Source organism: Falco peregrinus, chromosome 2 (genome assembly GCF_023634155.1).
Source record: "Falco peregrinus isolate bFalPer1 chromosome 2, bFalPer1.pri, whole genome shotgun sequence".
Classification (NCBI taxonomy): domain Eukaryota; kingdom Metazoa; phylum Chordata; class Aves; order Falconiformes; family Falconidae; genus Falco; species Falco peregrinus.
The window spans coordinates 119,665,980-119,693,750 of record NC_073722.1 but is presented as its reverse complement, the minus strand read 5'-3'; the positions used below and the strand labels follow the sequence as shown (position 1 = coordinate 119,693,750).

Below are 27,771 nucleotides of genomic sequence, written 5' to 3'. Positions count from 1 at the left end.
ACACCACCATAGCTAAATACACCCAAAACCAGAACTCAAGTTTTTATTTTTGCTTTACATTTCCAAGCATCTCCCATATGATACCATGGTAAACTGAAGGGTTAATGAAATTCTTTGCTCTTCTTAACATGGCGTTTACATCAAAAAGCATTAAAATACAATTCTAAATAAGCTACTGTAACAACGATACTGATGCTTCTATTGGAGACTGACAAAAAGTGCTCAACCCAAAGGCATTAGTAACTAGTCCAGTATTTTGCAGTTTGCCTAATCAAACATTTTTGGCTTAAAAGAACATACACACACACAAAAAAAAAAAAAAAATCAGAAGAGAATACTGACTCCTATTTCCAGTTCAACTACTGACTGAGAGGTCTCAAGGAAGCCTTTCATTTTCCAACAGTCTTCTGACTGTAAAAGAGAGATTATGCTTACTTACCGCAGAGAAAGCTGAGAACTGAGAAGCATAAAGTGCTGCAGAGAAAGAAATACAAGTACTGAGTACTATTACTCCACAGAAAAATAAAGAAAACTGGTTATTTTAAACAAGAAGTTTATTTAAACAACAAGACGCTTTACTTGAAGGGAAAACTATCTAGGATCTTTTTTTTTTTTTTTTTAAGAGTAATTTACCCCTACTTAGACAGAGATTGCTCTACATGTAACAGCTACGTACAAAAAAGTTATAAAATTGTCCTTGGTTTTACAATGATAAAAGAAAAAACATTGAAATTATCCAATCAAACAAGGTATGCAAGGTTTTTGTTTTTAAACAGTGAGAGCAAAATAACTTACTGGAATATAAAGATAAAAGTAGAAGGAGCATGCCACTAACGGAGAAAGGGGCATTTTCACAGAACCAGTTTGTTTTCCCACCCCATCTCCATTAAATGTTGATCAAAACATACCATTGGCCATTTAGTTAAAAAAAATATGCATTATGTCTGTGCACATACACCAGTTACTTTATGTACAATAGAAGGAATAGGAAAAAAAAAATCAGAGAGAGGAGAGAGAAAACTATACTGCAGTAGTCAGGATGTGGCTGAACCAAGTCTCATTTTTCTAATTGTGAATGTGACGCCTGTGGGAGCACAGTTCTGGAGCGGAAAGTAGCAGGTTCTTTTTTGTGTGTGTTTTTTTTTTTTTAGTAAACTCCTCCTGTTTGCTGCTGGAACACATCAATTGTATCTTCATCCTCCATTTCCAACTATAGTAGAAAAGAAAGAAAAAAGGCTTTCAACTCTTCTCAGGTATCTACTACAGGCTGGGTTGTTCTTAAGTTTCCTATCTTCATGTTTACTTTTTATGCAACTTAACCAGACCTGCTCCCTCCACCATCATCATCACTTTGTACATTTAACCTACTTCACCGTAACTCAAAAGCAAAGAAATTGCATGGAAAAACAAATGCCAGTTGGTAACTGTTGTCCTAGAATGAATTCTAGTGTGTAACTTCAGGGTGCATTGTATGACTCCTATGGAAAACATCAGCATTCATAATATTTTTATTCTGTTGCCTACTTTGCAACTGCATCTTCTTTCTCCTATTTACTTCCTCAGTTTACTTTAGAATACTGCCACAATTCCACTTTGCTGCTGTTGTTCAAACGTGCAAAAGGCTTCAGCTACAGCACTAAAGAAAGCAGACTGTAATTAAGGCCCCTTGCCCAACCAGGCAATAAAACCAAGCATCAGCAAGCACAAAAACATTAAAAATACTTTACATGTTCAACTATGTAACAAACCACCACTGACAAACAGCAATACTTCCTTAATACAATTCTCTTTTTTCAGCATAATTTTTACAGTTGATATTCCTGAAATGTAACTAATATAAGTTATATTTCTAAACAGTCTCAGTTTCTGCTCCAGGAAATCAAACTGGTCTATGGCATTTGCCACAGCTATAAATAGACTGATCCTTAGCTACAGTATAACACGGATGGAGAGAAAAGCACCCTGTTGCCTCAATTATCAGTACTCCAAGTTAAAAAGTTGCATAGATTGTGGCCCTAAGAGGCAGGTTCTTTGGAGCAACTGCTTAGAAAACAGATCTACCATAAACCTTCTGAAAACAGGAGGCCCTTACTCTATATAACAAGTGGTTCCGAAAAACATATAAACCTGTATCACTTGGAAAGGATGATTACATGCAGCTACTTGGAGCAGTACAGAAGAATACTCCAAGAGTCACAGTGAACAATTCTGTTCTTGGCATGACCCTCGTTTTAACCAATTAAGACAACCTGAACTTCACAGTATTTATTTATTTTTGTGTTGCTGAACAGGGCTTCAAATTACAAATGATAGAAAATAACTTTCATATTACAAATACGAGTTTGCAAACAGGATCACTGATAAAATCCTGCAAGCTTTTATATATGTAACTAAAAAAGCTATTATTTCAGGAAAAACTCAATTCTTAACTTACAGATTCTTATCTCAGAACTCTGACTCAATGAACTGACAGCTTTATAAGACACCATTCTGTACACTGTAATTAATTTTCTTCTTTTATTACTACAGTGATACAGACTTATTCACAACACTCAAGAAGTCTTAGATTCCATTTCTAATAATTCTAAACTAGTTATACCAAACTAACGGTAAAAAAAGATCAAGTTCTATCAATAATATATACAATTACACAAGTATTTTATACGAAACAGAAGCACCAACTCCCACAGCAAATTTTAAATACAGTTCTTTAGTCTTGCTTCTGTTGTTTACCTGTGCAGGTGTGTCTGTTTCATTAATTGGTTGCCCATCGAACCGGAATCTGATTTGCCTCATTGACAACCCCTGCACAAAGAGAAGTAACACAACGGACAGTTAAGTCTGGTGTAAAAGTACTCACTAGTTTTCTCTCAAACTTGTCACTGGAATTGCAGCATGATCATTAAAAGCCACCATTCATAATACAAGATATAGTTTTCATTCTCCCCTCATGCACTCATTTTAAGGCGTTTCACTACAAATCTGTTTTATATTAAAAATTGCATTGTGTAACTAAGAGAAGCAACAGTGCCCCCACTGACTGTAAGTTAAAATAAAGCAATTTCTAGTACACAAGCCTCACCCCAATGGCCAAGACTTTTATCGTGCTTCTTAATAATTAATTTAAAAACTAGATGCAATACTTTGGGTAACAAATGTCAAACAGTAATATTCAATACTCCTTTTTGATCTTCCCAAAAAGCAAAGGTATTCTAAAACATTTTTTCCAGAGATTAAACCACCATCCATTAGAGTGCAGCAGCAAAGCGTAGGCAACGGTAACTTTTGTGCTTCAATTCCCATTAACAAGAAACCAACGCATCAAAGTTTTTCCATGCACAGCTAGAACTTTAAAAAAATCTTTTACTTCCAGAAACTTCTGAATAGTATTTCAAACTAGCATTTCTACCACAGAATAGTAATTCTGCTGACCTCCTCCATCCTCAGAAGACTACTCATTCTTGCTTGAGCCAACAGATTCAAAAACTTAAGAGCAACAATCCTTTCTACTAATAAACTTCAAACTCACAAGTTAGTTTTCAAAAGGTACTCTACAGTACACTACATTCTGCAAAGGAAGATGAAGTTTGAGGATACCATCAGAACCAAGAACCCTGGTATCTACTTCTTTCCTAGTTCCATCAACTCTCTCTACAGAGTATCTAAAAAAATACAAGTCTAGTTAATTTTGAAGTACTTCCAATGGATTGCTTGGTGCTGCCTTGGCACCTCTGCATTAGAAAAGCAGCCTCCATTTAGCCATGCAAGATCAGGTGTAACACACAGAAGAAAACAATGTAGCAATTATTATCAAGAGGTTAATTTGTCAGGAAAAACGCGTAATAAAGACCATGAGTAAACTTTTTTTGGTAAGACTTCAGTCATGCTAGAGAAGACATTTTGCTGTGAACTATGAAGATTCTGCAGTGTTCCCTCAGAACATCTCGTTTAAGAAAATCACGTGGCTAAGTGTCATGGCAGCAACACATTTTTGCACAGCAACATTTGGTTTGAGCAGTTTTCTTTGACATTGTGTTTCTTAAAATATCTGTTTCCTATTCCAAAAGTGGTCATTTTTTGCAGGTTCCTGACAACTTTATGAGCTGAATAAATGCTTGCTGAAAACATGGTGAAGAACTGTACCTTGGTGAGATTAGTATCCGCTAAAAACCAAGTATGTTCCATGGATGATTCCCCGCCCCGCCCCCAATAATTGCAAATAGTCTTGATCTTCTAAATGTATCATTCAAGGTTTAGTTACTTTCATTTTAGGTCCACTACACGCAATACATCATTTTTCATTCTTTAAAGCTGCTAGACTCTCTACTATACCCCAGCTTCCACCTCTCCAAAATTAAATCTGAGGTCCACAGTTTAAGATTGGGTATGCCTAGTTAGGAACACCAACAAAATCTAACTTTAGAGACACACAGAACAAATGCTTTTAAACGAAGTTGGAGAAGTAAGCACCTAAGAAATTAAATGTAAAGACGAGTCCATCTCCACAAAAATATCCTTTGGATACATAGTAGCTTAAAACCAGGATCAGAAAAAATGCCTCCCATTCTAAAAATTTATTCTTCTTTTCCCTCCAATTAACACTTGGGCTTTTTGCTGGCTTTTGTTGCTTTTTTTTTTAATAGTAGAAATTTAGGTGAAAATTTTTGGAATCATACTTTTGTTTCCAAGCAACTGAACTATAAATGGTACTTCTAAAATCATCTTTCCCAGGACTTTACAGATAATTAACCAACCTTCAAACTCCCCAAAAGATGTAACTCACTTTATGTTTGGAAAAAGCAATACACAGTGATTTGTATAATGTCACAAGAGTTTGTAGGAAAAATGATCTCACAGCTTGAAACATTCCCTAATTTATCCCCAGAACACCCATGCAAGAACGTATTCACACATTCATTAAGACCTTATTTTCCCTGTCTTTATTCGTATCACTACCTATTGTGGCAAAGGGTAAACCAAAAAGGTTTTACCACTCTATATCTGATTTAGAGTTAATTTTCCTTGGTTCCAAAATAGTTACCTCAATATTTTATACTTAATTTATTGTAGTCAGTGGTATCGCTGAATATTTGTTAAAGAAAAAATAAAACCAATCTTCCTCACCAAACATTTTTGTAGAGATGGAACTTTTTAAAAGCAGTTATGAAAAAAAAAAAAAAACAACAAACCAATCACAGACAGCAGAGACAACATTTTCCTGATCAAAAGCCTCAAAAGAAAGTGTAAGATAGCTCTACACTTACAGAGGTGTTTTTGAAGCTTGCAATAGCTGCCTGCAACCTAGTAGGTTTGCTGCAGTTGCCACTACACCAGCAAAATACATTTAATTTTTCTTTTTGTCCCTCAGAGGATTAATTTGACAACCAGGCCACAAGAGAAAAAACAAGACTCATCATTCAAAGTACAAGCACCTTCTCAAGCTAGACATTAGACACGTTTAAACCCTGAAATACTCATTGATATTCTCTCACCTCAATGCAGTAATACTAAGCTAGTAAATGAGAAGTATGACCAGACCAAGAAGTTTACTCAAGAGTTATAAAAATACCTCTGATTATCACTCAGCTCTCTATCCTAAGTTCATACCGTAGGTTCCTAACCCACCCTTTCCATACTGGTATTTTCGAGCAGTAGAGTTAACAGCCTATACCTATGACACAGACTTCACAAAGATAACAACACATCTTTTTTTTTTTACCCGTTTCCTGTCACAACCCTGTCAGTCCACTCTGGAACAGAACAATGCACTCTCCACAACACAATCAGTTTTTGTTAAGTCTCTATCATCTTGCATATTTACATAGTTTTAAAACTTTACTGTCTTAATCTATCTCTACGGAGATCACCTCTCCCCCAGACACCGGTTCTCCTGATGATCATACAAGAACCATACCTGTCGTTCACAATAGGCTTTCATTAGTTTACTAAGTGGTGTATGCCTCTTAATCTTAAACTGCACCACAGACCCATCTTGCCCTGCCACCTTCAGATTAATGTGATCATTGTTTTCAGTCTTCACTCCTTCCTGTTGAGGAAATAAAAAGAAAAAAAAGCAACACTTTTCAAAAAGGTATGAAACAGTAAGTTAACACTTTACTGAAGTGCAACAGGTCATCAAAAAGGAGGAGATGGAGCACAGCAGTTTACCAGTTTGAAACTCTGAATTAAGAAACAGAGGTCGATACTTTTTATTTGAAAATAAACTCCACACACATTAAAAAAAAACAAAAAAACCACAACCAATACAACCCAAACCCTACTAATATTAGTTGTCAATCCTGAGATTGGTTAACATGCGAAGTAGCAACGAAGAGTTACTAGGCCAACTGTTTTACAATAAATTTAAAAAAAAAGAAAAGTTATTTCTATCAAGGGCAGGATAATAATGAACACTACTGTTCCAAATCAAAGGAATAAAGTTATTTACTTTACAACTCTAACCTCAGCCACTAGCAAGTCTCTATCTTACTGTACCTCAAACTTTTTCATATTAGTGGAGGTACTTATGAAGAAAACTTCAAGCTATTTTAAAGGACTGCATTTGAAAAGGTGACGAAACCTGAAAAGAACCAAGCTTTCTCTTTCAGAAAACGTTTTAAGAAAAAAACGCTCTTCAATAAGCAGTCCAATCCTCTCTCTTCCATTAAGAGCCACATGCAGCGATTGCAGAGACCCAAGTTTCAACTGCACAGCTGTTCCGATCCAGAGTGTCACGGCAGGGGCAGAGATGATCCAGCGCCACCCAGCCCCTGGGCAGCGCCTGCCCCCGAGGTGCTCAGCTGCGGTTTCAGCTTTGTGTCCCTCAGCAGAGGCGGCCCGGGCCGGGCTGCGGGTCCCCGCCATGTGACAGATCCCTGCACGCCGCGCTCCAGCACACCGGCCCGCCCGTTCTGGCGCCTTCAGAGTTTAAAAAGGGCGGGGGGGGGGGGGGGGGGGGAGGGGGGGGGCGAGAAGAAGGGGGGGAAAGGCAAGGCAGCAGCGCGGCGTTCGCTGGCTGTGTGGTGGTTGGGGTTTTTTTCGCTGCGGTTGTTTTTTTAATTCCTGCTGTTGGAGAGCGCAGCCCCCCCGCCCGCAGAGCCCCCCCCCGGCGGCCCCTCCCGCGGCCAGGGCAGCACAAAAGGGGCAGGGAGCGATGCCCGCCCCGCCCGCGGCCGGGCCCAGCGCGGCGCTGCCAGCACCGCACGGAGGGGGCCGGCGGGTGCCCCGGCCCCCGGCGCGTCCCCAGCGGGGATGCTGCGCCCCAGTCCCCGCTGGCCGCGCAGGGCAGGCCGGATCCGGCCCTCGAGGAGGAGCGGGAGGAGGAAGGCAACGGCAGCAACCGCCTCCGGACCTGCCTCTCTCCCTGAGGAGGGCGGGAAGGGAGCCCGGATTCGCCCCCCTCACCCCCCCCCCCCCCCCCCTTCCCCGGGGATCCTCCGCCCGCCCCGGGAGGCTGCGGCCCCGGCCCCCCCTCCCCCGGCGGGGCGGGAAGGCGGCCGCGGCCTGGGTGCGCAGGAAAATGGCGCGCAAAGCCGGCGCGGCCCAGCCGAGGCCGTTGGGTGGCCGAGCCCGCGACCGGGGCCTCGCCGCCCGCCGACTGCGGGGCGAAGCGAGGCGGGGGGAGGGCGAGGGAGGGAGGCGGGGGGGGGGCGGGAGGGCGCCTGCCTCACCTTGGGCTTCTCGTCGGCCATGGCGAGTCAGCGATGTCCGGGCCACTCCGAGCGCCTCACAAAGGGGGGGAGGAAACGACCGAGCGCGGCGGCGGAGAGAGGAGAGAGAGAGAGAGGGGAAGGCGGGGGGGGGGGGGAAGGGAGCGCGCACGCACAGCCGCGGGGGCCGCGCCTTGCCCCCGTGCGTGCGCGCGCCCGCCCCGTCCGCCGGGCTCTCCCCCGCCCCCCCCCGCGGCGCGGCCCCCGCCGCCCATTGGGCCCCGCCGGCTGGGGACGGGGCGGGGACGGGGCGGGGCGGCGGGGGAAGGGGGGGGGGCGGGGGGGGGGAAGGGGGCGCGCGCGCGCCCCGGCCGTTACATAACGCGGCGGCGGGAGGCGGAGCGTGCGCGCGCCCCGGCCGCTGCCCGCGCTACGTGCGCGCGCCCCGCCCCGCCCCGCCGGGCGCAGCGGGCCCTGCCGTGCGGCGGGTATTGTCCTCCTCAAAATGGCCGCCGGGCCGCAGCGCCCCTCCCCGCCGCCCCGGGAGGGGGCCTCCGCCGCCTCGGCCCGACCGCCTCTGCGCCGCCGCCCCCCTCGGCACCTCTCACCCAGGGGCCCTGCTGGCCGCCCTGGCTCTCGGGCCTGCTGCGCTCGCCCCGCCGGCGCCCTGTCCTGGCGCTCCCCCGTGGGTGACCCCTCCGCCTCGCCCACTGCTTGGGCCTCCTCAGACCTGACACGTTTTTTCCCCCCTTGGTCGCGGCCCTCGCTGTTTTACGGATGATGCTGATAACGTCGGCGAGGTTTGACAGCCATCCGCCGCACTTTGAATCCCCCCACCTTCCCCCTGAGGAAGGTGAGGCGGGAGGTTGCCCCGAAATACATGTAGTGTCGGCAGAGGGATCTGGGGCCTGCCCTGCCGCTGCTGCGTCTGAAAAACATATCTTGAATGCAATCAAAACAATTGCAGTCAAGGTTTACTCATGCTTTTCAACGAGCTAAGGGCGCGTGATGCAGCACCTCAAAAACTGTAATACCTAAATAAAAGGACATACTACTAGTGATGTGATTTCTTCAAGCTCATCCCAATGGAGCGAAGGAGGAAATCCTCAGGAACTCCAGGGTTCCCACAAAAGTTTCTGGGCCTTTTCCCATCAGTGTTAGACCCGCCACCATCGTTCGTCAACAGTTTCTCTGCAGCACGTCGGTGGAAAAGAAACACCACAAAAATAACCCTTGTAGATGCTTCAGGGATGGATTTACCAGGTGGCCATTAGTCCACACCAGCTCCGCTCCATGTGGCGAATACGCTCTGGATCACAGCACAGAGGTGGCCATATGGTCATGCCACCCTTCTGCTCCTGACATGACAAAACCTGGGCCTGTGTATAAAGCACCTCCTGCACCGTTCCGGAGACATTATGAAATGGGATTTGTCCAGAACGAACTACTCAAGTAGTGAAACATCAACTGAAGAGAAACTTGAGCAAAGCACAGACTGCAGACTCGCTTTTCACTCTCGAATCTGAGCCCCCTCCTCTGCCTTTTGTCATGTTACTTCACATTCCGGTACCTCCCTTCTGAGTGCAGACACACAGGGATCTTTTTGTTATATTGCAATTGTCTGGAAACTGAAGAAGATTAACACCCACTGAGGATAGGAAGCTGAAGCCAAACTTTCAAGTGAGTCCACAGTTGAGAAAATAACACAGCCACAACCCTACCTGAGGCTGTGAAGATGGCCCACACAGCCTGCTGAGTTTCTGCTAAACACACGCAGTGAAGTCTTTTACCATGTCCTCATAGACTAGGCTCCCATATATTGTAACATTTACCCTCGGCTTCAGTACTCTAAAAGATCAAAATTCATTAAAAAATTCATAGAACCTTTTAGTTTTAGTATTTTACTCCTTCTGAAGAGTCTTTGTGAGTCAGTTCTGGAAAAGTCACAGGCACTAGAAGAGCTCAGTCTGACCCAGGAAGACAACTGAGATGCTGTTTTAAATTTTGACTGCAACTCAAACAGATAGTCCTTTGAGCCGTACTTTCCACTCCTAACTGTGTCATTTTCCTTGATTTATCATCAAAAGGCTGTTCCATTCAGTCTATCCTGCCTGCTTTCCCTGCATTTAATTACTCATGCTATTATTTTTCTATTTAAGGTACCGAGAGGCAAGAAGCACCTGTGGCTAGAGAAAACAACACACTTCTGTGCAAATCCCCCTCACACAGTCTGACAGTGTATCAGTCTCCTACAATCTCCCCTCGCCTTTAATTTTAGCTCTGAAGAGCAATGAGCAATGTCAGTTGGACCTTCTGAAGTCCATTATCACCATTAAGAAGCAGGATTATATGTGAGAACTAGGAAATAAAGCATCTTAAACCCCTGTATTCTACCTCGTACACAGCTTTTTTAAGTGAGACTGAAACCAATTTACAGAACAAAAGATGAGTGCCATTTCCCAAAGGACTGTAAGTTCTATTTTTAGAAATGATGCAACATCATAGAGGAGCGACCGCTGTGAGGAAGGGCGTCAAGACTGATGTTGCTCGTTTTATTTTGCTCTCGTCACTTCTCCCCCCACTCCCTCATCGAAGAACTCTGTGCTGCAGGTCCAGGAGGAGGATTTCTTTGGGAGGTGGGGTGAAACTGGTCAAGGCCTGAGAGTGGCGTGAAAGAAGTGAATGCAGGAGTGGCATCAAGTGAGACATACATTAAGGCCAGCATCACAAATAGCATAGATGTGCTTAAAAGGAGACAGGAAAACCACAGAATCGTCAGGGTTGGAAGAGACCTCTGGAAGTCACCTGTCCAGCCCCCTACTAAACCAAGTTCTCCTACAGCAGGTTGCACAGAATCGTGTCCAGATGGGTTGTGAGTGTCTCCAGAGAAGGAGATTCCACAGCCTCTCCGGGCAGCCTGTGCCAGTGCTCTGTCACCCTCAAAGTAAAGTTTTTCCTCAGATTCAGATGGAACTGCCTGTGTTGCAGTTTGTGCCCGTTGCCCCTTGTCCTGTCACTGGGCACCGCTGAAAAAGAGCCTGGACCCATCATCCTCTTGACACTCACCCTTAAGATATTTGTATGCATTGGTAAGATCCTCTCAGTCTTCTCCAGGCTAAACAGGCCCAGCTCTCTCAGCCGTTTCTCATCGGGGAGATGTGCCAGTCCCCCCCCATCATGTTTGTAGCGTCTGCTGGACCCTCTCCAGTATTTCTCAGTCTCTCTTGAACTGGGGAGCCCAGAACTGGACACAGCACTCCAGATGTGGCCTCACCAGGGCAGAGGGGGAGGATCACCTTCCTTGACCTGCTGGCCATGCTAGATTTTATGAGAATATGTAAGATTTCACTGCCACTGCAGAAGATGCACTCAAAAAACCTGAAGACTGTTTCGTCTGTACCACTATTGGTGTGGCCACCAATTACACAGATCCCCAATCACAGAGCAGGTTTCTACAAACCTCGTATTTGTCTGGCTTTTCTTCTTATATAGCAACAGAGGAAGCTTGTGTTATACGGGAGATTTAGTGGAGCTAATAATGAACAGAGTGCTAAAACCTGCAAAGATAACTGGCTAGACAGCAGCACTCGGAGCGAGCGGCAGGGAAGAACCCACACTGGGAACTACAAAGGATCCAGTTCTGCAGGGTCCAGGCTGCAGCAGAGGGGGGCAAAGGCAAAGCTTTTTGTCTCTCTGAGCTCCTCCTCTTCAATGCACAGAGTTGAAGGGAAGTGAATGGAGAAGCGTCACAGTGAGAATTCCAGAGAAATTCCATCTCTGGGGAAAAAAATTCCACGTGTTGTTTCCTAAAATATTTCCATGCCTTGTTTCATTGTCATACAGCAGTTTTAGAAGGAAGAAATATGATGCATCTCAATCTTGCAGAGCTCCTTTGGCTTTTCTCCACGCTCATCTGAAGAGGGTAGGGACTATGGGTGTTCAATATACGTTCCCTTTCACGCTGAGATTTTAAAATATGAGGATTTTTAAGACATTAAGACAGCTACAAGCAGAAGGAGTGTGCTATGCACATCAGCAAGCATAAGCCTACAAAAGCAACTCCAGCCCTTTCAAAACTGTGTATTACTTTGCAATTAGTTCAGTACAAGAATAGAAAGCAGTTATTTCAAGGTGTAAGCAAGCGAGTAGGGCTAAAGCTGCCTTCTCAGCCTGGACTCTGAAGGTCCGAGTGGTTTCTTCAGGCTTTGCTATTCTTTAATAGTTCAGCCCTGGGAACAGAAAATACCTTTTGCCTGGGGCACTGCCTGTTCTGTGCCTTCCCTGTTCATGATGCCAATCATTCCCTCTGTTCCCCAAGTTATGAAATAGCTTTCAAACCTCCTATTTCACAACTTAGTAACGTCCCTCCTCATCAAGCTTTGGGGTTTTTTTCGCCTTTTTTTTCTTTTTCCCCTGACTGGAAAACAGTAACAGCTGCTCTTCGTCTTTGCCTTCCCCTTCCTTGCTGGACCCAGAGCCTGTACTCCAAAGCCTTTTTGAGTCACATGAAGCTCCATGCTGACGCAGCGGTTCCCAATTCTGCTTAATTACATGGACGGGACAGGCACAGGAGCCCTTTTGCAAGGTGTGCAGGAAGGTCTCCCTTTTAGATATGTGCAGACCTCCAGCTAATGTTCAAAGGAGGACAAAGAAATGTCAAGATTTCATACTAAACCTCACCTTTCCCAAGATGATTTTCCAAGAAACCAGCAACCTTCCTTATCTGTTCAAGAGCATCAGACACTGCAAATATGAAAAGCCACTTACACTTCTAGTGAGTCAGCAAAGCAGACTGTACGTGCCAAGAGCCGGCAGGAAAGGATCAGAGTTCCTGGACCAGATTTTAGTGTCTCTTTACACAGGATAGATCCTGGAGCAGAAGAAGATGCTGTCCCACTCCTAGACTCACCACCTCAGTAATCAACACTCCTCTCTCCATGCTGATGAAGAGAAATAAGCCCAGTGGGACCGACGGGCACTCTCCAGGGTTGTCAGGCCTTGCAATATCGTTGGTAAAGGCTGATCACCTGCCTTTTGGCTGACTCTCCCTGCGGGTAGGGCTGTGGCTCCCCACAGAGTGGCCCACAGAGACAAGTGTTATGTGTGGAAAAGGATAAAAGGAAAGCAAGAGAAACACATGTGGCACAGTAAAAGAACACAGGGGCACTCCAGGCACTTGAGCATCCCTAGGAAAGCCTCAGGTGGCAAGTTCTGCTATCACAGTTGATACTCAAATGAGCTCCCGTGGAAAGAACTCCTTAGCATCACTGCATGGAAAACAAATAAGTGACTCCCATCCTTGTAACAAGGATCTCACCTGGTAGGCAAGTCTCAGATTTCCATTAAGAGAATTAGCCAGCTCTATATTAATTATGTGGTTTAGTTCATTAGTGGCTTTTAATTATGACACCCATACAAGCAGTGGGCTCTGTATTTTTCTCCAGCATAAGCCATTAGAAGTCTCCTTCTACCAGTCACAAGAAACTGATGCAGTTATAGAAGCAGCACCTTACCCTTGAAGGATGGTAGCAGAAGACCTCTTATCGCTGGGTTTTCAGACATCCAGTTTTGATTTGTATCTGGCGCCATTTTAGTAACATGTGGAAGGATATTTGGGATCTAGCCATCAGCACTAATGTGCTCAGAAGCCTGCAGCATAGAGCAGCACCATTTTATAGGACCACAGATGAATTTGACTTCATACAACAGATTTGAATACGTGCACATCCCCAAATTCCCCCAAAACACAGGACTCTTACCCACAATAAACGATAAGCTTTCTTAAAACTGGTGAGTCTTAGTTTCTCAAGCAGGTTTCTGAAGATTTATTTTAAATTCTTCTACACTGCAACAAGCTGTTCCTCCTGACTGACCTGAATAGACACCGCTTCCTTTTCTCAGCACAATTGGTGTCACAGTGTGCTCTTACCAAAGATAACTGCTGGCTTTATTTTCACTGGAAATGATGGATGCAGTAGCCAATAAAGTAAAAAAGGGCAATTTAGCAGTGGAGTGTTGCAGCATTTGTCATATGAGGACAGCAAATGATTTAAGCTATCTTGAAAAATTAATTCTTCGTGAGCTTCTTTGAAAAGCACCAGTCAGAGAGGCTGGCTTCTTCTAGCTGCAAGTTCAGTGAGATAGCATTGCTAGTATTTTTCTTTAAAAGCATATCACTGAACAAGTTTGTTCTTGAGAAGAATAGGCAAAAAGCAAGGAGTACGCAGAGATAGGAAGGAAAGCAGCAGTGTGTGGTTACTGTTTTATCACACCAAGTTATCAACAGATACTCAAGTTCAATTCCACCAGTACGTGAGCTCCGAGTTAGAAAGTTCCTATCACAGAATAGTTTGGGTTGGAAGGGACCTTAAAGATCAACTAGTTCTCACCACCTTGTCATGGACATGGATCTCTGCCACCAGCCCAGGGTGCCCCCAGCCCCGTCCAGCCTGGCCTTGAGCCCTGCCAGGGATGGGGCACCCACAGCTGCTCCGGGCAGCCCGTGCCAGCGCCTCAGCACCCTCACAGGGAAGGATTTCTTCCAATATCTAATCCAAATCTACTCTCTTTTAGTTTAAAGCCATCCCCCCTTGTCCTATCGTTATGGGCCCAGCTAAAATGCCTGTCCCCAGTTGATGAGGCAGTTCCAGCAGGCAAACCCTGCCCGGTCCCTAGTGGGTATTCACCCCCACGCTGAGCCCCACCGGGAAGAGAAGGGACAAAACTCTCAAGTGAATGCGGCACCGTCGAGCTGACACCTGCCAGCACATCTCCCCGACCGGATCTGATCGATCTGATGTTTCATTAGATCCTACGTTAGGACCCTGACTGTCCCCAGCCTGCGGGCAAGTCGCTCAAGTCATAAAGCACATAATTTGATGGCTCAGCTTTATCAGTGAGCTTGCCCCAGAGCTCCAGCAGCTCCGCTCCAGGGAACGCCACCTCCGCCGCCTGCAGGCCCGCCCGCCAGTTAATGACAGCCTGGTTATTAGCGGGCAGCCGGGTCAGGAGAGCCAACACGGACACGGCGCTGACCGACCCACCGGCTCGCCCCGCTCCTGCGGCCAGCACCGCAGCCACGGGGCAAGAGAACGATGGAGGCGGGGGGGACCCATCCTGCCGCCCCCCGCGGTCCGCGTACGGGGCTCGGGGGGGCAGCGTCGGGGTGGCCCTGCCCCACTGCCGGCGCTCGGGGCCCGGCCGGGGCCGCCGCCGCCTGACCGGGCTCCGGGGGGCCGGGCCGCGGCAGCCGCCGCCTGGCGGGGCTGGGGGTGGCCGGTGGGCGGCCCGTGTGCAGCGCCCGCGGCAGCCCCGGCCGGAGCGGAGCAGCCCCGGCCCCAGCCCCGGCCCCAGCCCCGCTCCCGCCCCGGCGGGGCCTCGGCAGCGGCGACGCTTCCGGGGCGAGCGGCCGCGCCTGCCCCGAACCGGCGGGGCCCCGCGGGCCCCTTCCCCCGCCCGGGCCCCCCGCTCGGGCCGGCGGCGCCGCGGGGAAGCGCCGGTGCGCGGCGGGGCCGGGGGCCGCGGCGGGCGGGGGCGCGGGCGGCGCAGGCAGCGGCACGGGCAGCCGCGGCGGGGCCTCCCCGGGCCGGTGGGCGGGAGCGGAGCGGTGCGGAGCGCGGCCGGCGCCATGGAGGAGCTGGATGCGGAGCCGCCGCTGATGGTGCGGGGCGGGGCGGGGCGGGCCGGGGGGGCCGGGGCGGTGCGGGCGCCTCTGACCCGCCGCTGTCCCCTCACAGGTGGTGCCGGGCGCGGACCCCGCCGCCAGGCAGCTGTGCTTCGCCTGGGGCCCCGCCGAGGTGCTGGTGTGCGAGACCCTCTTCGGCCGCAGAGGTGGGTCCCCGATCCCCGTCCCCCGGTCCCCGTCCCCCGTCCCGATCCCCGGTCCCCGATCCCCGTCCCCCACCCGGTCCCCGTCCCGTCCCCGGGCGCTGACGGGCTGTGTTGCAGGCACCGGGGAGGGAGGGCCCAGCGCCTCCCGCGTTTTCGTGGTCCGCAAGGATCAGGACATCTACATCCAGACCCTGCGGAAACTCTTCAACGAGTCGCACGGGATCTTCGTCGGGCTCCAGCGGAGCGAGGAGGAGCTGGTGGGGAAGTCGAGGAAAGCGCAGTGAGTGGGGGCGCGGGGGGGACGAGACCCCGGTGGGACCCCCCCCGCCGCTCCTGCTGCAGCCAGGCAGATGCTATTTGCTTATAGATGCCTCCAGCCGGGCACGTGCCGTGGGCCAGGCTGCTCAGAGCTGCTGTAAGCAGCAGCAGTGCCGAAAACCCGGCTGTTCTGGGCTCATTCTGGGGTAATTCTACAAACCCAGGCCCTGATCATTTCAGGAACCATGCCGACCACCCCTCTGCCAGCGTATTGCCGGCGTGTGCAGCCTTGCTGATCCCCCCTGGATTCACCCCAGCACAGGGAGCGGCTGCTGCTGCAGGGAAACGTGCGAGGCTTTAGTGGCTGACAGGCACGAGACTAAAGCTCCAACAGGTCTCTCTAACCAAAGCCTGTTTGTGTTTTGGCAGGTTGGTTCAAGTGAGTAAAAACTACCGCTCGGTGATCAGAGCCTGTATGGAGGACATGCACCAGGCAGCTTGTAAGTTTGTTCTCTTCCTGCAATAAAAGGAAACGCTGTTTGCAATTATAAAAGTAGCGTTTCAATTGTAAGTTATTGCAACTACTGTAAAATAGCACACGTAGATTTCAGGAATTATCGACTCCATTTCCATCGTTGGTTTGCATCAGTTCCAAGTTGGTTTGCAAATCCAGTGTGGTCAGAGATACTTCTTTCCACTGTGTTTGATTTTCTGGGGGCTTGCAGTCTTTTCATATCTCTGGTTGCAGCTTTATGGGAAATGTGAGTCCAAACTAACAGCTTGCTTCCCCCAGAAAGTGGGAGATTTTACTCTTCCATCCGTGCCCTGTAGCCATACCCAGATTTGCACAGGATTTATAAAAAAAAAAGTTAGAAAGTTCTACGTACAAGTTAGCTTTGCCCTGTGTGTACTCATTTAGGTCTGTTCTTGCTGAGTGCTCACATATTGTCTTTATTTAGGAGCCCAGAAAGGGCTGCGAAAGGTAAATACGTTGCTCTTTGACCTTTCTTATTCTTCCCTCAGTTTCAGCCCGGGACCCAGCCCTGCAGAGCCAGTATAGCACACAGGTAATCTGCAATCGTGTCACTAGGCACAACTGGTCGTGAATCGCGAGTTAGTAAATTCATCGAGGCCAGCACTGTGGCAATAAGGCATTTTTGATTTAACTCTGGCTTAGTATATTGGATGCAGTTCATGACCAAGAGTAAACGGGAAGAAATAGTTAGCTCCTGTATTTCTAAAACAACAAGAAGTTGCCCAGCGTCTCGGTTCACTGCCATTGCTTAAACATATATTCAGTGTTATAGGTGTGATGTTTTCTTGTTACCCTAAAGTCAGCTGCGGGCCAGTACTTGCCCATCTGAACCTTTGCCCCTCAAACGCTCAGGTTCCACTCAGCTGCATCTGAGCCTCGTAGCAGGCGGTAGGTGTTCACCGTGAACTGTCAGACACCAGAAGAGTTTTACGGGGAGAGCAGCGTGCTGACAGGAGTTCTGTCCTGTTAGCCGCAGGGACGTTGCTTCACTGGCCTTTCTTTCTGCCTTTGCTGTTTGTATTGTTAAATCTTCAGGAGTGCAAAAAAGCTGAAAATAATTTTCTGTACTCTTCAGTATTGCCTGCTGATGACAGATTGTCATTGCATTTCAGTTCACAAATAGCATCAACATTTTCTAAGCTGGATGTGTGTTGAGAAGTTGTGGCTTCTTTCCATCTCTTAATTTGTATCTGTGAAACTGCAATGTGACGTTTCTCTTGTCTGTAAGAACTGAGCTTAACTGATTGCTATGGACAGCACATGCCTTTGTGTGGTTAAAAAAACCCCAACAACTGGAATAATTAAGTCTGAAACGTGGCCCTGCTGCTTTTTTCAGGTTTCTATTCTCTCTGCAATGGAGCTGATCTGGAACCTCTGTGAGATTCTCTTTGTTGAAGCAGCTGCAGGTGAGCAGTGAAATACCTTGATGTTAGGACTGAAGGACGCTTTTTTTAATATTTATTTGTTTAAAATTTATATAGCATCCATTATGTCATATTTTATTATGTTTTAGAGAGATGAAAAGTGTCAATAAACCTTTTAATACCTCTTCTGCCTCAGTAAATTGCTGCCTTCATATTGAATTATGTCAAGCTATTAGATTTGCTTTCTACTTTTTCCCCTCATGCATACGACAGTACGATTTAAATTGTCTTTTTGACAGAAAGGTAGTGAAGAAGAGGGATATCAAAAGTTGTTGCCAATTTATTTGACTTCTAAGCAGAAACACATCTTTAAGTGTCAAATATGTTGATGCCAGCTAACATTTATGCATTCTCTGATGCAACTCCTTTAACTTTAGGGTGTCATTTTTTAAGTCAGTTTATTTACACCAGCATTTTAAAGCAGTAAACAATTTTTTTAAGGAAATTGGATTATACAAACAAATACGCTACTTGCACAGTCCCAGGATTCAGAAGAGAGATTCACAAATTGTGGATTACTTAAGCTGAAGAAAAGTTCATTACCTAGTGCCAGATTTCTTCCTCCTATGCAGTTGATAATAATGGATTGATGCTCAATTAAACAACAACATTCTATGTGTCTCTTGGCATTGCAAGATTTATGGTCTGAATCACTCGCCTTTTATTTCTTCAAGTAACTGGTAAGGGGTTTCTGCTGGACTGTGTTGCTTTCTGTCTAAAATTTGCCACGTGGAAATCTGTTAGCAGCCTGGTGCTCCCACAGCCTGGCTACTTCAGGAACTCTGTTCCTTTGCAATTGGAGTGTGGCAGGTAGAAATCCAATCAGTAAACCTCACGATTGTCAAACCATAAAGGTTAGAAGCGTGTAAGATCGCAGTCTCGGAACAAACACTTGGGAACTAACAGAATTAAATCTCTGCATAAAGCTGGCCCCCTTCTTCTTCGCCTCCTTGACTGGGTTCGACTTCATGTCTGTGATGTTGACAACATGGTCCGTGAAGTTCTGAGCAGTGAAAATCCATCGAAACACAAACTCTTCTGGAACGTGGTTAGTACAGTAACCTATAAGATTCTTAAAGAGAATTTGTGCCTATGTGTTTTGCCTTCCTCTTCCCTACTTGATGTGAGAGACTGCATCTCAGAAACTGATACCTAGGGCACTGCTGCTGTATGCTTATATAGGTTTTAAGATGAAGCCATTCTGAAGATCGTCCTACCCCTCGTTCCCTGATCCTTTCACAATCCGTAAGACTTACACTGTGTATTTGAATTAGCGGGGCCTACAGTTTAACCATTTTAACTCCACTTGCCTAAATCACAAGTTACAGTTCCCCTCTGGTACTTTTCCTGGGTATTTCGTAGCCTTGCACAGTGTGGTGCTCACAGATGTGTGGTTTTTGCAGGTGGATGTCTTTGTGCTGCAAGGCCGAATGGATGAAGCACGGCACTTGCTCTCCAAGGAAGCCAGTGCCAATCCCACGTCAGTGAACATGTACAAAATCTTGGATGACTTGATGAAGAAGATGCCTGTGCCCAGTGTATGTACAAAGTGGATTTTTTTCATGCAGTTCCATTGGGAAAAGAGAGCCACCTCTGGTGTGTCTCCTGTAACATCACAATTCGTTCACTATTAAAACGTCTCAATCTGAATCCAGTAGTAATATTGGCCCAGAAGGACCAACCATTCAGATAGAAGACTGTTAGGTGACAAGCCAACATAATTAGAAAAGTAATTTTTTTTTTTTTAGCAGGATACATGATCCAGTTGTCTGAAACAGTTCCTGTTGAGAACTGTTCTCTTGTACAGAATGGTCTCTGAAGACTTTACCAGCAGTTTCTCTCTGTTGCAGTGATTTCTTTGTGAAGGAAAAAGCAGCTGCATCCTAGTTACCTTTCACAGGCTCTCCTTTGCCTTATTTAGGTGGGTAAAGGAAGACTCTTCAAATGCAACTGTAGGACAAGGAGAAATTTGATGGCAGCCCCGTGTTTAGCTTTTTATCCTAAGTGACTGTGAGTTCAGCCCAAGAACCTGCTGTGATTTGACTTGGTGTTTTCTTTATTTTACATATTTTATCCTCTGTTCAGCTTGGCAACACCCAGACACTGACAGAGATGGAGCTGAAGTGGCAGCACTGGCATGAAGAATGTCAGCGTTATCTACAAGATGGAACTTTTGCTTCCAATTCCCACATGGAATCCATCTGCAAGGTATGTTTTTGCTGAGAAGGGAGGGAACTGTGGACAGGTATTGGATCCATCCTTGTGCATTTCAGGAGCCCTTTGCAGCCATAAGTAACTTTAATATGCTGGGATGATCTGTTCATTAAATCAGGACATTTCAGGCCAGTCTTCTGTATTGTGTTCTTTGTTTTGCAACAGTCCTTGCAAGCCTGGGCAGATCATTTTCTCTTCGTTTCCAAGGTCATAAGGCTAATTATCTGAGAAGGATCTTTGTCCTTTGTTACTTAGTTTTGATTAAATCCTCAACTTTGCAAAATGGGAGTAGTGCCTCTGAAGAGTTACAATGCAGCTGTGTACATTGCTGAATTTGCAGAATTACTCCTATGTTTTTCTCCTGTTAGATCCTGCTGGGAGACGAGGATGCCATACTGGAGAAAAAGGAACTGATGACTACTTGGTACCACTTTCTGGTCACCCGACTCCTGTATTCCCATCCAACTGTGAAGCCAATGGAACTGCGGTTTTATGCACAGGCATGAAATAGAATTATTTTTATATTCACCACCGTTTTATGCACACAAGGGTGGTTACTCTACTTAAAGGAAAACTTTGCGAGGGTTGACATCTTACAGCAACTATATACCTGTAAGATGTTTCCTAGAATTTGTAAGTGGACTGGCAGACTGATAGAGCGGACAGATAATTGCTGAAGACCCAGTCTCTTCCATGTCTAATGTTACCAGTCTTGTTCCTGCAAACTGTTTTCCCAGTTTCATTACGCTAAAATAAGGAAAAATCTTTTTTGTTAATGTGTTCAGTCTCTGTGAGCTATTATTTCCCATAAAATAACCTAAACGAGGCTGCTACATCCAAACAAACGTCTATCTTCTACCATCTCACGACTTCTGCATGTATCATCTCTTGTAATCTCATTCCACAGTCTAGTATGGACCTGTTCCTGGGTGGAGAAAGCAGCCCTGAGCCTCTAGACACGATTTTAATGGCAGCCTTTGAATTTGAGATGCACCAAGTGATCAAGGAATGCAGGTTGAGTTTTAAGGTTTTTGATTCTCTAGTTCTGTGGTATTGCTTCCAGTAGTATTTGGGGGAGAGGATATGGGTACAGCCTGCTTGATCATCCTTTCAAAGAATTTAGCAAAAATACATGAAGCAGGCAGCAATTAAAAGTATTCCATTAAGGTCTGGGACATCGCAACCAGACATTATACTGTAATAGAGCTTCTGTACTGGTAAGACACGCCTGTGGAAAACCTGACGCATTCCTTGGCAGTGGTAGGCTTAGGTTTTTCTTTCTTTCGCTTGCTTCAAATACAGCATCGCCCTGAGCAACTGGTGGTTTGTGGCTCATCTGACTGACCTACTGGATCACTGTAAACTCCTGCAATCTCACAATCTCTAGTAAGTATTTATTTGCATTGATTATTCTGACAACCCAGCAGCCAGGATGACTGAAACAGCACGTGGATTTTGGTTGAAAGGGAGCATCTTGGGCATATACAGAGGATGGAGAATAAAGGTACCGCATGTGCCTCCGAAGTTACAGGCAGCCCAGATGCTCTGAGAAGCAACAGCCGTTGCTGACCAGATGCATTTGACATGCTGTTCAACAATGCCTCAGTGCAGTGTTAGGATTTTATTTTTTTAAATATAATTTTATCTGAAATATAATCAAGGGCCCAAATGTTTGTGATTTTAGGGAATGGTGAGAAACTGATCTAAGAAGAGTTTCTGTACTTACATTCTGAATACATTTATAAGTTTGAGCAATTGAATTTTGCTATCCGAGTTCCCTTGAAGTTTCAGTTTCTTAAAGCACTTTCTCTCAGTTATGTCTGCTAAGTGCTGTAAATATTTGGCAGGTCTTCCCAAGGAGAAAGCTGACCTGCATGCTTAGGCCTGAGGTATGAAGCTTATTAAGATAGCCCATGAGAAAACATGCTGCACAAATGAAACGTACTTGTGAAATAAAGTCAGCAGTTTTTTCCAATGAGGTGCAAATAATAACGCCTGCTTATTTTCTCTCTTTCCCCCCAGTTTCGGTTCAAACATGCGTGAATTCCTCCTGCTAGAGTATGCCTCAGGACTCTTCTCCCATCACAGGTAGCAACTGTTTCGGTTTTTTTACTCGGAGGATATAGACTTAACAGCAAGGCAGCCAAAACAAATAACTACATGTTAATGAAGTAAAAAGGCAAAACGTAACGGCAGCTACTGTTAGAATTTCAGCAAAGGTGTTTTCCTTTCTGAACGAAAGACAAAAGCTAGCTGTTAGAATCCCTCAGGCCCGTTGACCAGGGTAGAATTGCTCACTTAAGATTTATATGATTGGCATGCTTGATGATTTATTTTTTTTTTTCCTCTCTCAGCCTCTGGCAGCTGGGGGTGGATTACTTTGACCACTGCCCAGAATACGGGAGGGTATATTTGGAGCTTCATATTGAACGGATACCCCTTAACACAGAACAGAAAGCCCTCAAAGTGCTGAGGATCTGTGAGCAGAGACAGATGCACGAACAAGGTGATTGATTTTTAAATCTCATTGCTTGTAGTGATACAAGAGAAACTACTGAAAGTAATTCTTTCCCTCTTCTCTGTTTTTTCCTAAGTTCGTAGCATCTGCAAAATCATGGCCATGAAAGCTCTGCGGAATAATCGCTTGGGCTCTGCGCTGTCGTGGAGCATCAGAGCTAAGGATGCAGCTTTTGCTACACTGATATCAGACCGGTGAGTCGGAAGCTCTCAGGCAGCTACTGCTGTAGGGGGTGGTAGGAAGGGGACCAGAGGGGTCTGCTGCAGGCAGGTAGGGGTTGTCTTCCCCTCTGACCAAGTCCCTGCTTCTGGACTAGAAAATGACATCCTTGGGTACTCTCATCTGCAACGCTCTGGCTGTTTCTTTTCTACCGTTTCACTTCATGAAATGCAGAGATGAAACAGATTGGCTTTATCTGACAGTCCAAAGCTCTTAGACTTCACTTTGATAAACATTTCTGTTGGCAATTTCTCTGTCTCATGCACTGCCCTTTCACTTGCTCCGATATGGCTGTTGGTGGCCTGTAGGGTGAACCAGGGAACTGATTTGGGTGGAGGATAATCCCCGCCTGTGTGTTATTCAGCAGACCATTTTTAAGCAGTCTAGTCTACCATGCAATCTCCAAACAAGTCGGTGGGAGTCACTTAAGCCATTTCTACAGAAAATCTCAACCCACAATTCTAACGTGCATAACAAAGAGTCAGGTTTTGTCACGTCCCTGGTTTTGCCTAAGCTTGTCACGATGTCTGACCTTGCAGGGGTGGGAAGGTTGTTACAAAATTGAAGAGGATGCCAACGCTTAGCTTAGGCCTAGAAAAAAAGCTGTGTCAGCTCTCTTTATGCTGCTTAATCTCTAGCTATCCATGTCATGTATTATTTTGCTAATTGGAAATAGGCAGGTACCAATCTCATTGCATAGAGTATAATTTGAAATGGCACTCTGGCTAGGTGGCCAGGCAGTACTCTTATCTTCAACAGTGAAAAAAGGGAGTAGTAAGAGATTGCTGGTTTGGGTTTGGCTTTTTTTTTTTTTTCTCATTTGTTCTTTGCAGGAGTGGGAATCATTGTATTTCTTTCAACAGAAGGTGAAAGAAAACCATCACAGGAAGGAGCTCTGAAAAAAGCAGCATAATGAAGGCTATGACAAAACAGATGAAAAGCTTTTAGAATTGTTTTTGTTCCTGCTGCTTAACAACTTTTTTTACACAGCAGAAAAATAGAGCTTTTGTTATGATCTGGGAGTGTTATTTATGCATCCATCAGCTTCAGCTTCCTGTGCTCCTTCCTTTACTTACTCCTTTTAAAGAACAGATCTCAACTACCACAAAATCTAGAAGAATAAATAGAATGTCTGTTAAATGCACATTACACCCATGCACTGGCCATTTCCAGGAAATGTTTTGTTGTTTTCTGAAACCCTCGAGGCAAGTTGATTAAGATGAAACTTGGTTGTCCAGTGAAGTTTTCTGGGAAGGGATTAGGAGACAGAAAATGGATGTGGATGATGTTCTCTCCTCTAAGCTTTTATTGTGTTTTACTTTCTCCCTAGGTTCCTTAAGGACTATTGTGAAAGGGGGTGCTTCTCTGACTTAGACCTCATTGATAATTTGGGACCATCCATGCTGCTTAGTGACCGGCTAACATTTCTTGGTAAGAAGTATACAGTTTTCATTCTGGTCTGTTAATTTAGAACATTATTAACTCCACAGATTATTTGGATTTGTGTCTTCCTCCACCTGGCTACAGGCTGTTTTAGTGATGAGGGGAAAACAAGTGACTGCAGGTGATTTGGGATGCAGCCTGCTTGCTGCCAGGAGGCTGCGTTTAAACTGCACTCGCAGTAGGCATCTGTTCTGTGCTGCTTTGAGCGGGATAGTCTGGAATTCTGACACTTGTAGGCTTCCCCTTGCTTAGTCTTTTTCCAGACTGTATCACTACCTAGAGAGACTTGGAAATACCAACAAACACAATCTGGAAGACCTTGGGGTGCTTCCTTGGAAGAGTAAACCAGTGGTTTAAGTTATTTTGACAATGTGATAGTTCTACTAACTTCACAAAGTTCTGCAGAATCTCAAATACGTTTGTTGGCTCCATATGCCAATTTCAAGCTCACTCAAAACAAAAGATCCCTCCTACCCTTTTGCAGCCGTGCCAAGTAACGGCGCAGTGCCTCCAGCGAGTTTCCTTTACATACCACAGCTTCCTTCTCCTGGCTGGCACAAGCGTGGGCTGTGATAACCTGCCCATCTGGCTGCCGCTGCTCTGTGGCCTTTGATTAATGGAGCAAGACAGGAAACTGAGCGAAAATGCACCTTTCTGGGGAGCTGCGGCAGTTAGCAAGGCCAGTTACTGGGGCCAAATCTAACAGGAATTGGGAAGAGCTGTTGGCAATTGGACTGACTCCCTTCTGGGCTGACGCCAGCGTTACAGTGAGGGTGATCCTGCATTTCATCTGTTCCCGTTTGGTCCAAGCTTGCAAAACGGGAACTGTATTCCCTCCATTTAAATCTTATCCTAAACGAAGCCTAGAAGCTAACGGTGATTTACCAGGTTGGTCCCTCATATCTCCGTGTCCCAATGGCACACAGGGAACCTCACATCAGCCCCAAAGATTTGTAGTTTAATTGTGTCACTGTGTGTGTAGAGAAATTACCTCCCTTTCTGCTCGTTATAAAAAATTCTGAAAGGCCTGAAAATATTTCTGCTTGGTTTTCCTTTGGAGTTTTTAGAAACATCAGGTGTATTTTTGCTGGACAACTTTCACATGTTTCTACCTTGAGCTCAGGCATCAGTCGGAGGTGAATCTGAATGGGAATCGTTACTTCCAGTATTTTGACAGTTTAGTGGATACAAACAAAGCTGCAGAATAAAGCTCGCTTTCATCCTCAGCCAGTTCTCCCATGCTGGATATCGATGTAACTAATTCTTAGCAAAAGCAGAACTTGCCACGTTAACAAAGGTCTCAGTTTCCCTTTAAACAATCAGGAAGACAATGAAGCCTTTCAGACCTCCTGATACTCTGCGATATCAAAAAGAACATTCACCCCCCACCCCTCTGCTCCCATTCCTGGTTTCTGCAGACACCGCCAGCTTCTCTAAGCCAGTGGTGCTGGTGCTCACCCTGCAGACACTCGGCACCAGACAGTACCAGTTAGTGAACAGGCTGGTTCAAACACTAAACCTTACCAAGAACAGTAATGGATTTTTGGCTGCCTTTTCAGCCAGCCTCTCTTTTAACCTTTCCTCATGCACAAGATTCCCGTTCCCCCAGACTCTCAGCCGCTTTGGAGACTCATTTGGGTTGGGGGTAGCTCTGCCGCAGGCTTCATGGGAGCAAACGACCTCCCGCCGTCCCGTAGCCCGGCCCTGACTGATGCCTTTTACCCTTCACCACCACCCGTGTGCAGGCAAGTACCGAGAATTCCACCGGCTGTATGGGGAGAAGCGGTTCTCTGAAGCTGCCAAGTTGCTTTTGATGTTGATGACGGCTCACATCGCTCCTTGCTCCTTCTGGATGACCCTGCTGACAGACGCCCTTCCCCTGCTGGAGCAGAAAGAGGTGAGCACGCCGGTCACACCTGACAACCACCCCTGTCCTTTCTTTTCTTCTCAAAGTTGGTGACCCCCTTTCTGCCCCCCGGGCTAGGACCCGCACTTCCAGCGCGCAAGAACTGTTCAGAATTGCACAGCTATCCAAGTGTCCCAGCGGTGGGAGCACACTGGCTTGGGATAATCAGCTCCTAACTTGGTTCCCCGCATTTAGAAAACAGCAGTGAAAGACACATACGTTAATAATTCAAGTACATGTTGCATCCAGTTCCTTCTAGTGCTTGGCTTGAAGATTTTTCTAGTGTGCTCCCTTCTTTTAACCCCATTTTTTGCTTTAAGATCCATCTAAAAAGTGACAGTTTAGCCATTACAGACCCATGGCTGGATAAAGCCCAGAGGCACCCGCTCCAACCTGGTGGCTGACCCTGCTTTGTGCAGGAGGTGGCACTAGGGGCCTCCCAAAGTCGCTTCCAGCCTGAATTATCCTCTGATCCTGTGGTTTAAAGGGTCAGAATGGATCTGTGGGGTGTGAAAGCATCCTCTTCTCAGCTGAGTTCCCATCTCAGACTGCGCGATGTCCTTAAACTTTGTCATTTTCAGTAAGCACTTTCATTTCCACAGGTGGTATTTTCAGCAGAGCAGACCTACGAGTTGATGCGATGCCTGGAAGACCTGACGGCTGGGAAGTCGGATAAGCAGAAATTCCAGGTAGCTCCTGTTTTGAGGACAACAGGATAACGCAGGGGTGGGGCTGTGGGGAGGGTCGGGGAAAGCAAACTCTACAGATACTCCTACGTGGGGGCAGGAAAAGGGGGAGAGCCGGCGTTACCGAGGCCGGTGCGCATCGTTATTTTTAAAGGCCAACCGAACCAGGCATCATCAGGAGATATTTAGGTATATGCAAACCCACTACAGGAGTACTTCCGCTCCGCACCGTTCTGCTGATTTGGATGGGACTGTGATGCTTTTCCAAGACAAATAACTGCAAATTACACGGGCAATGAAGAGCTGAGATGCTGCCGTCTCACAGCTCGGGCTCTGAAGGGTGCAGGCGCAGAACAGGGAGCCGTTTGCTACACATGCAAACCCCTGCAGCTGCCAGAAAAAGAGAAGGCTTGGCAGTGCTGTCTGTGTTGATCTAAAAAGTGCGAAACGTAGTTTTTGCTCTTCTCAGGTCCCTGTAACAGGTACATATACACGTGCTCTCCCTCTTAACGACCCATCCCTACTTTCCAAAGCCCAGGAAGAGAGCCTGTTGCCAGCTCGTTACTGCATCTAACAGTCTAACCCGAACTCTGCTTGCTTTTAGGATGACGTTGAGACTATGAAAGTGGAAATGCTGCGACTTGCTCTTGCACGAAATCTCGCACGAGTCATAGTCAAAGAAGGCACGTTGGAAGGATCCTGAAGGCAGCAGTACACGATTTTAACTCTTCTGTGGCTCACTGTACATAAACCTGACTGCTTTTCTAAGAATAAATGTCTTGTTTTGCATATTGCGTGGTGATTTGTTCTCGTCTTCCAGAAACATAACTTTTTAAAAAAGTAAATGTAACTTTTAAGAAGGAGGGGCAACAAAACGTTAAGGTTGCTGGCTCCAGCTTGGCCTGGCAGCCCTCCCCTGGCCGAGTGGCCCTCAGGACCAGTGGCAGGCGATGCTGCCTGCGATGGCTTTCTCAGTCGCTTTGCCGCCAATACCTGGAACTGAAATTAAGCCCACCTTTTAAACTGCTACGGTTTTAGAAACAGCAGCTTCTCCATTTTCACTTTGTTTGGATGGTCTTCGATGGGACG

The 27,771-nt window shown here is 46.4% G+C and overlaps 2 protein-coding genes across 3 annotated transcripts; one reads left to right on the top strand and one right to left on the bottom strand.

Moving 5' to 3' along the window:
* Positions 1-27: 27 nt before the first annotated feature.
* SUMO2 (small ubiquitin like modifier 2) lies at positions 28-7,883 on the bottom strand. The gene is made up of 4 exons (XM_055797072.1): positions 7,671-7,883; positions 5,915-6,046; positions 2,734-2,805; positions 28-1,210 (listed from the first exon to the last, which is right to left on the bottom strand). The coding sequence occupies exons 1-4, from the start codon at positions 7,689-7,691 to the stop codon at positions 1,148-1,150; spliced, it is 288 nt and encodes a 95-aa protein (XP_055653047.1). The 5' UTR covers positions 7,692-7,883; the 3' UTR covers positions 28-1,147.
* A 7,282-nt stretch (positions 7,884-15,165) lies between these two features.
* On the top strand, positions 15,166-27,471 carry NUP85 (nucleoporin 85). Of its 2 annotated transcripts, XM_055797058.1 has the most exons (19): positions 15,166-15,309; positions 15,386-15,479; positions 15,597-15,759; positions 16,167-16,237; positions 16,761-16,804; positions 17,609-17,678; positions 18,623-18,744; positions 19,100-19,234; positions 19,782-19,904; positions 20,279-20,410; positions 20,818-20,924; positions 21,213-21,296; positions 21,933-21,998; positions 22,265-22,416; positions 22,505-22,622; positions 23,978-24,078; positions 25,836-25,987; positions 26,599-26,685; positions 27,287-27,471. In XM_055797058.1, exons 1-19 carry the CDS (start codon positions 15,277-15,279, stop codon positions 27,383-27,385), a joined length of 1,953 nt encoding a protein of 650 aa, XP_055653033.1. In that variant the 5' UTR covers positions 15,166-15,276; the 3' UTR covers positions 27,386-27,471. The 2 variants fall into 2 exon arrangements, with proteins under 2 accessions (XP_055653033.1, XP_055653032.1); XM_055797057.1 differs by having other exon boundaries at positions 15,386-15,759.
* Positions 27,472-27,771: the final 300 nt, after the last annotated feature.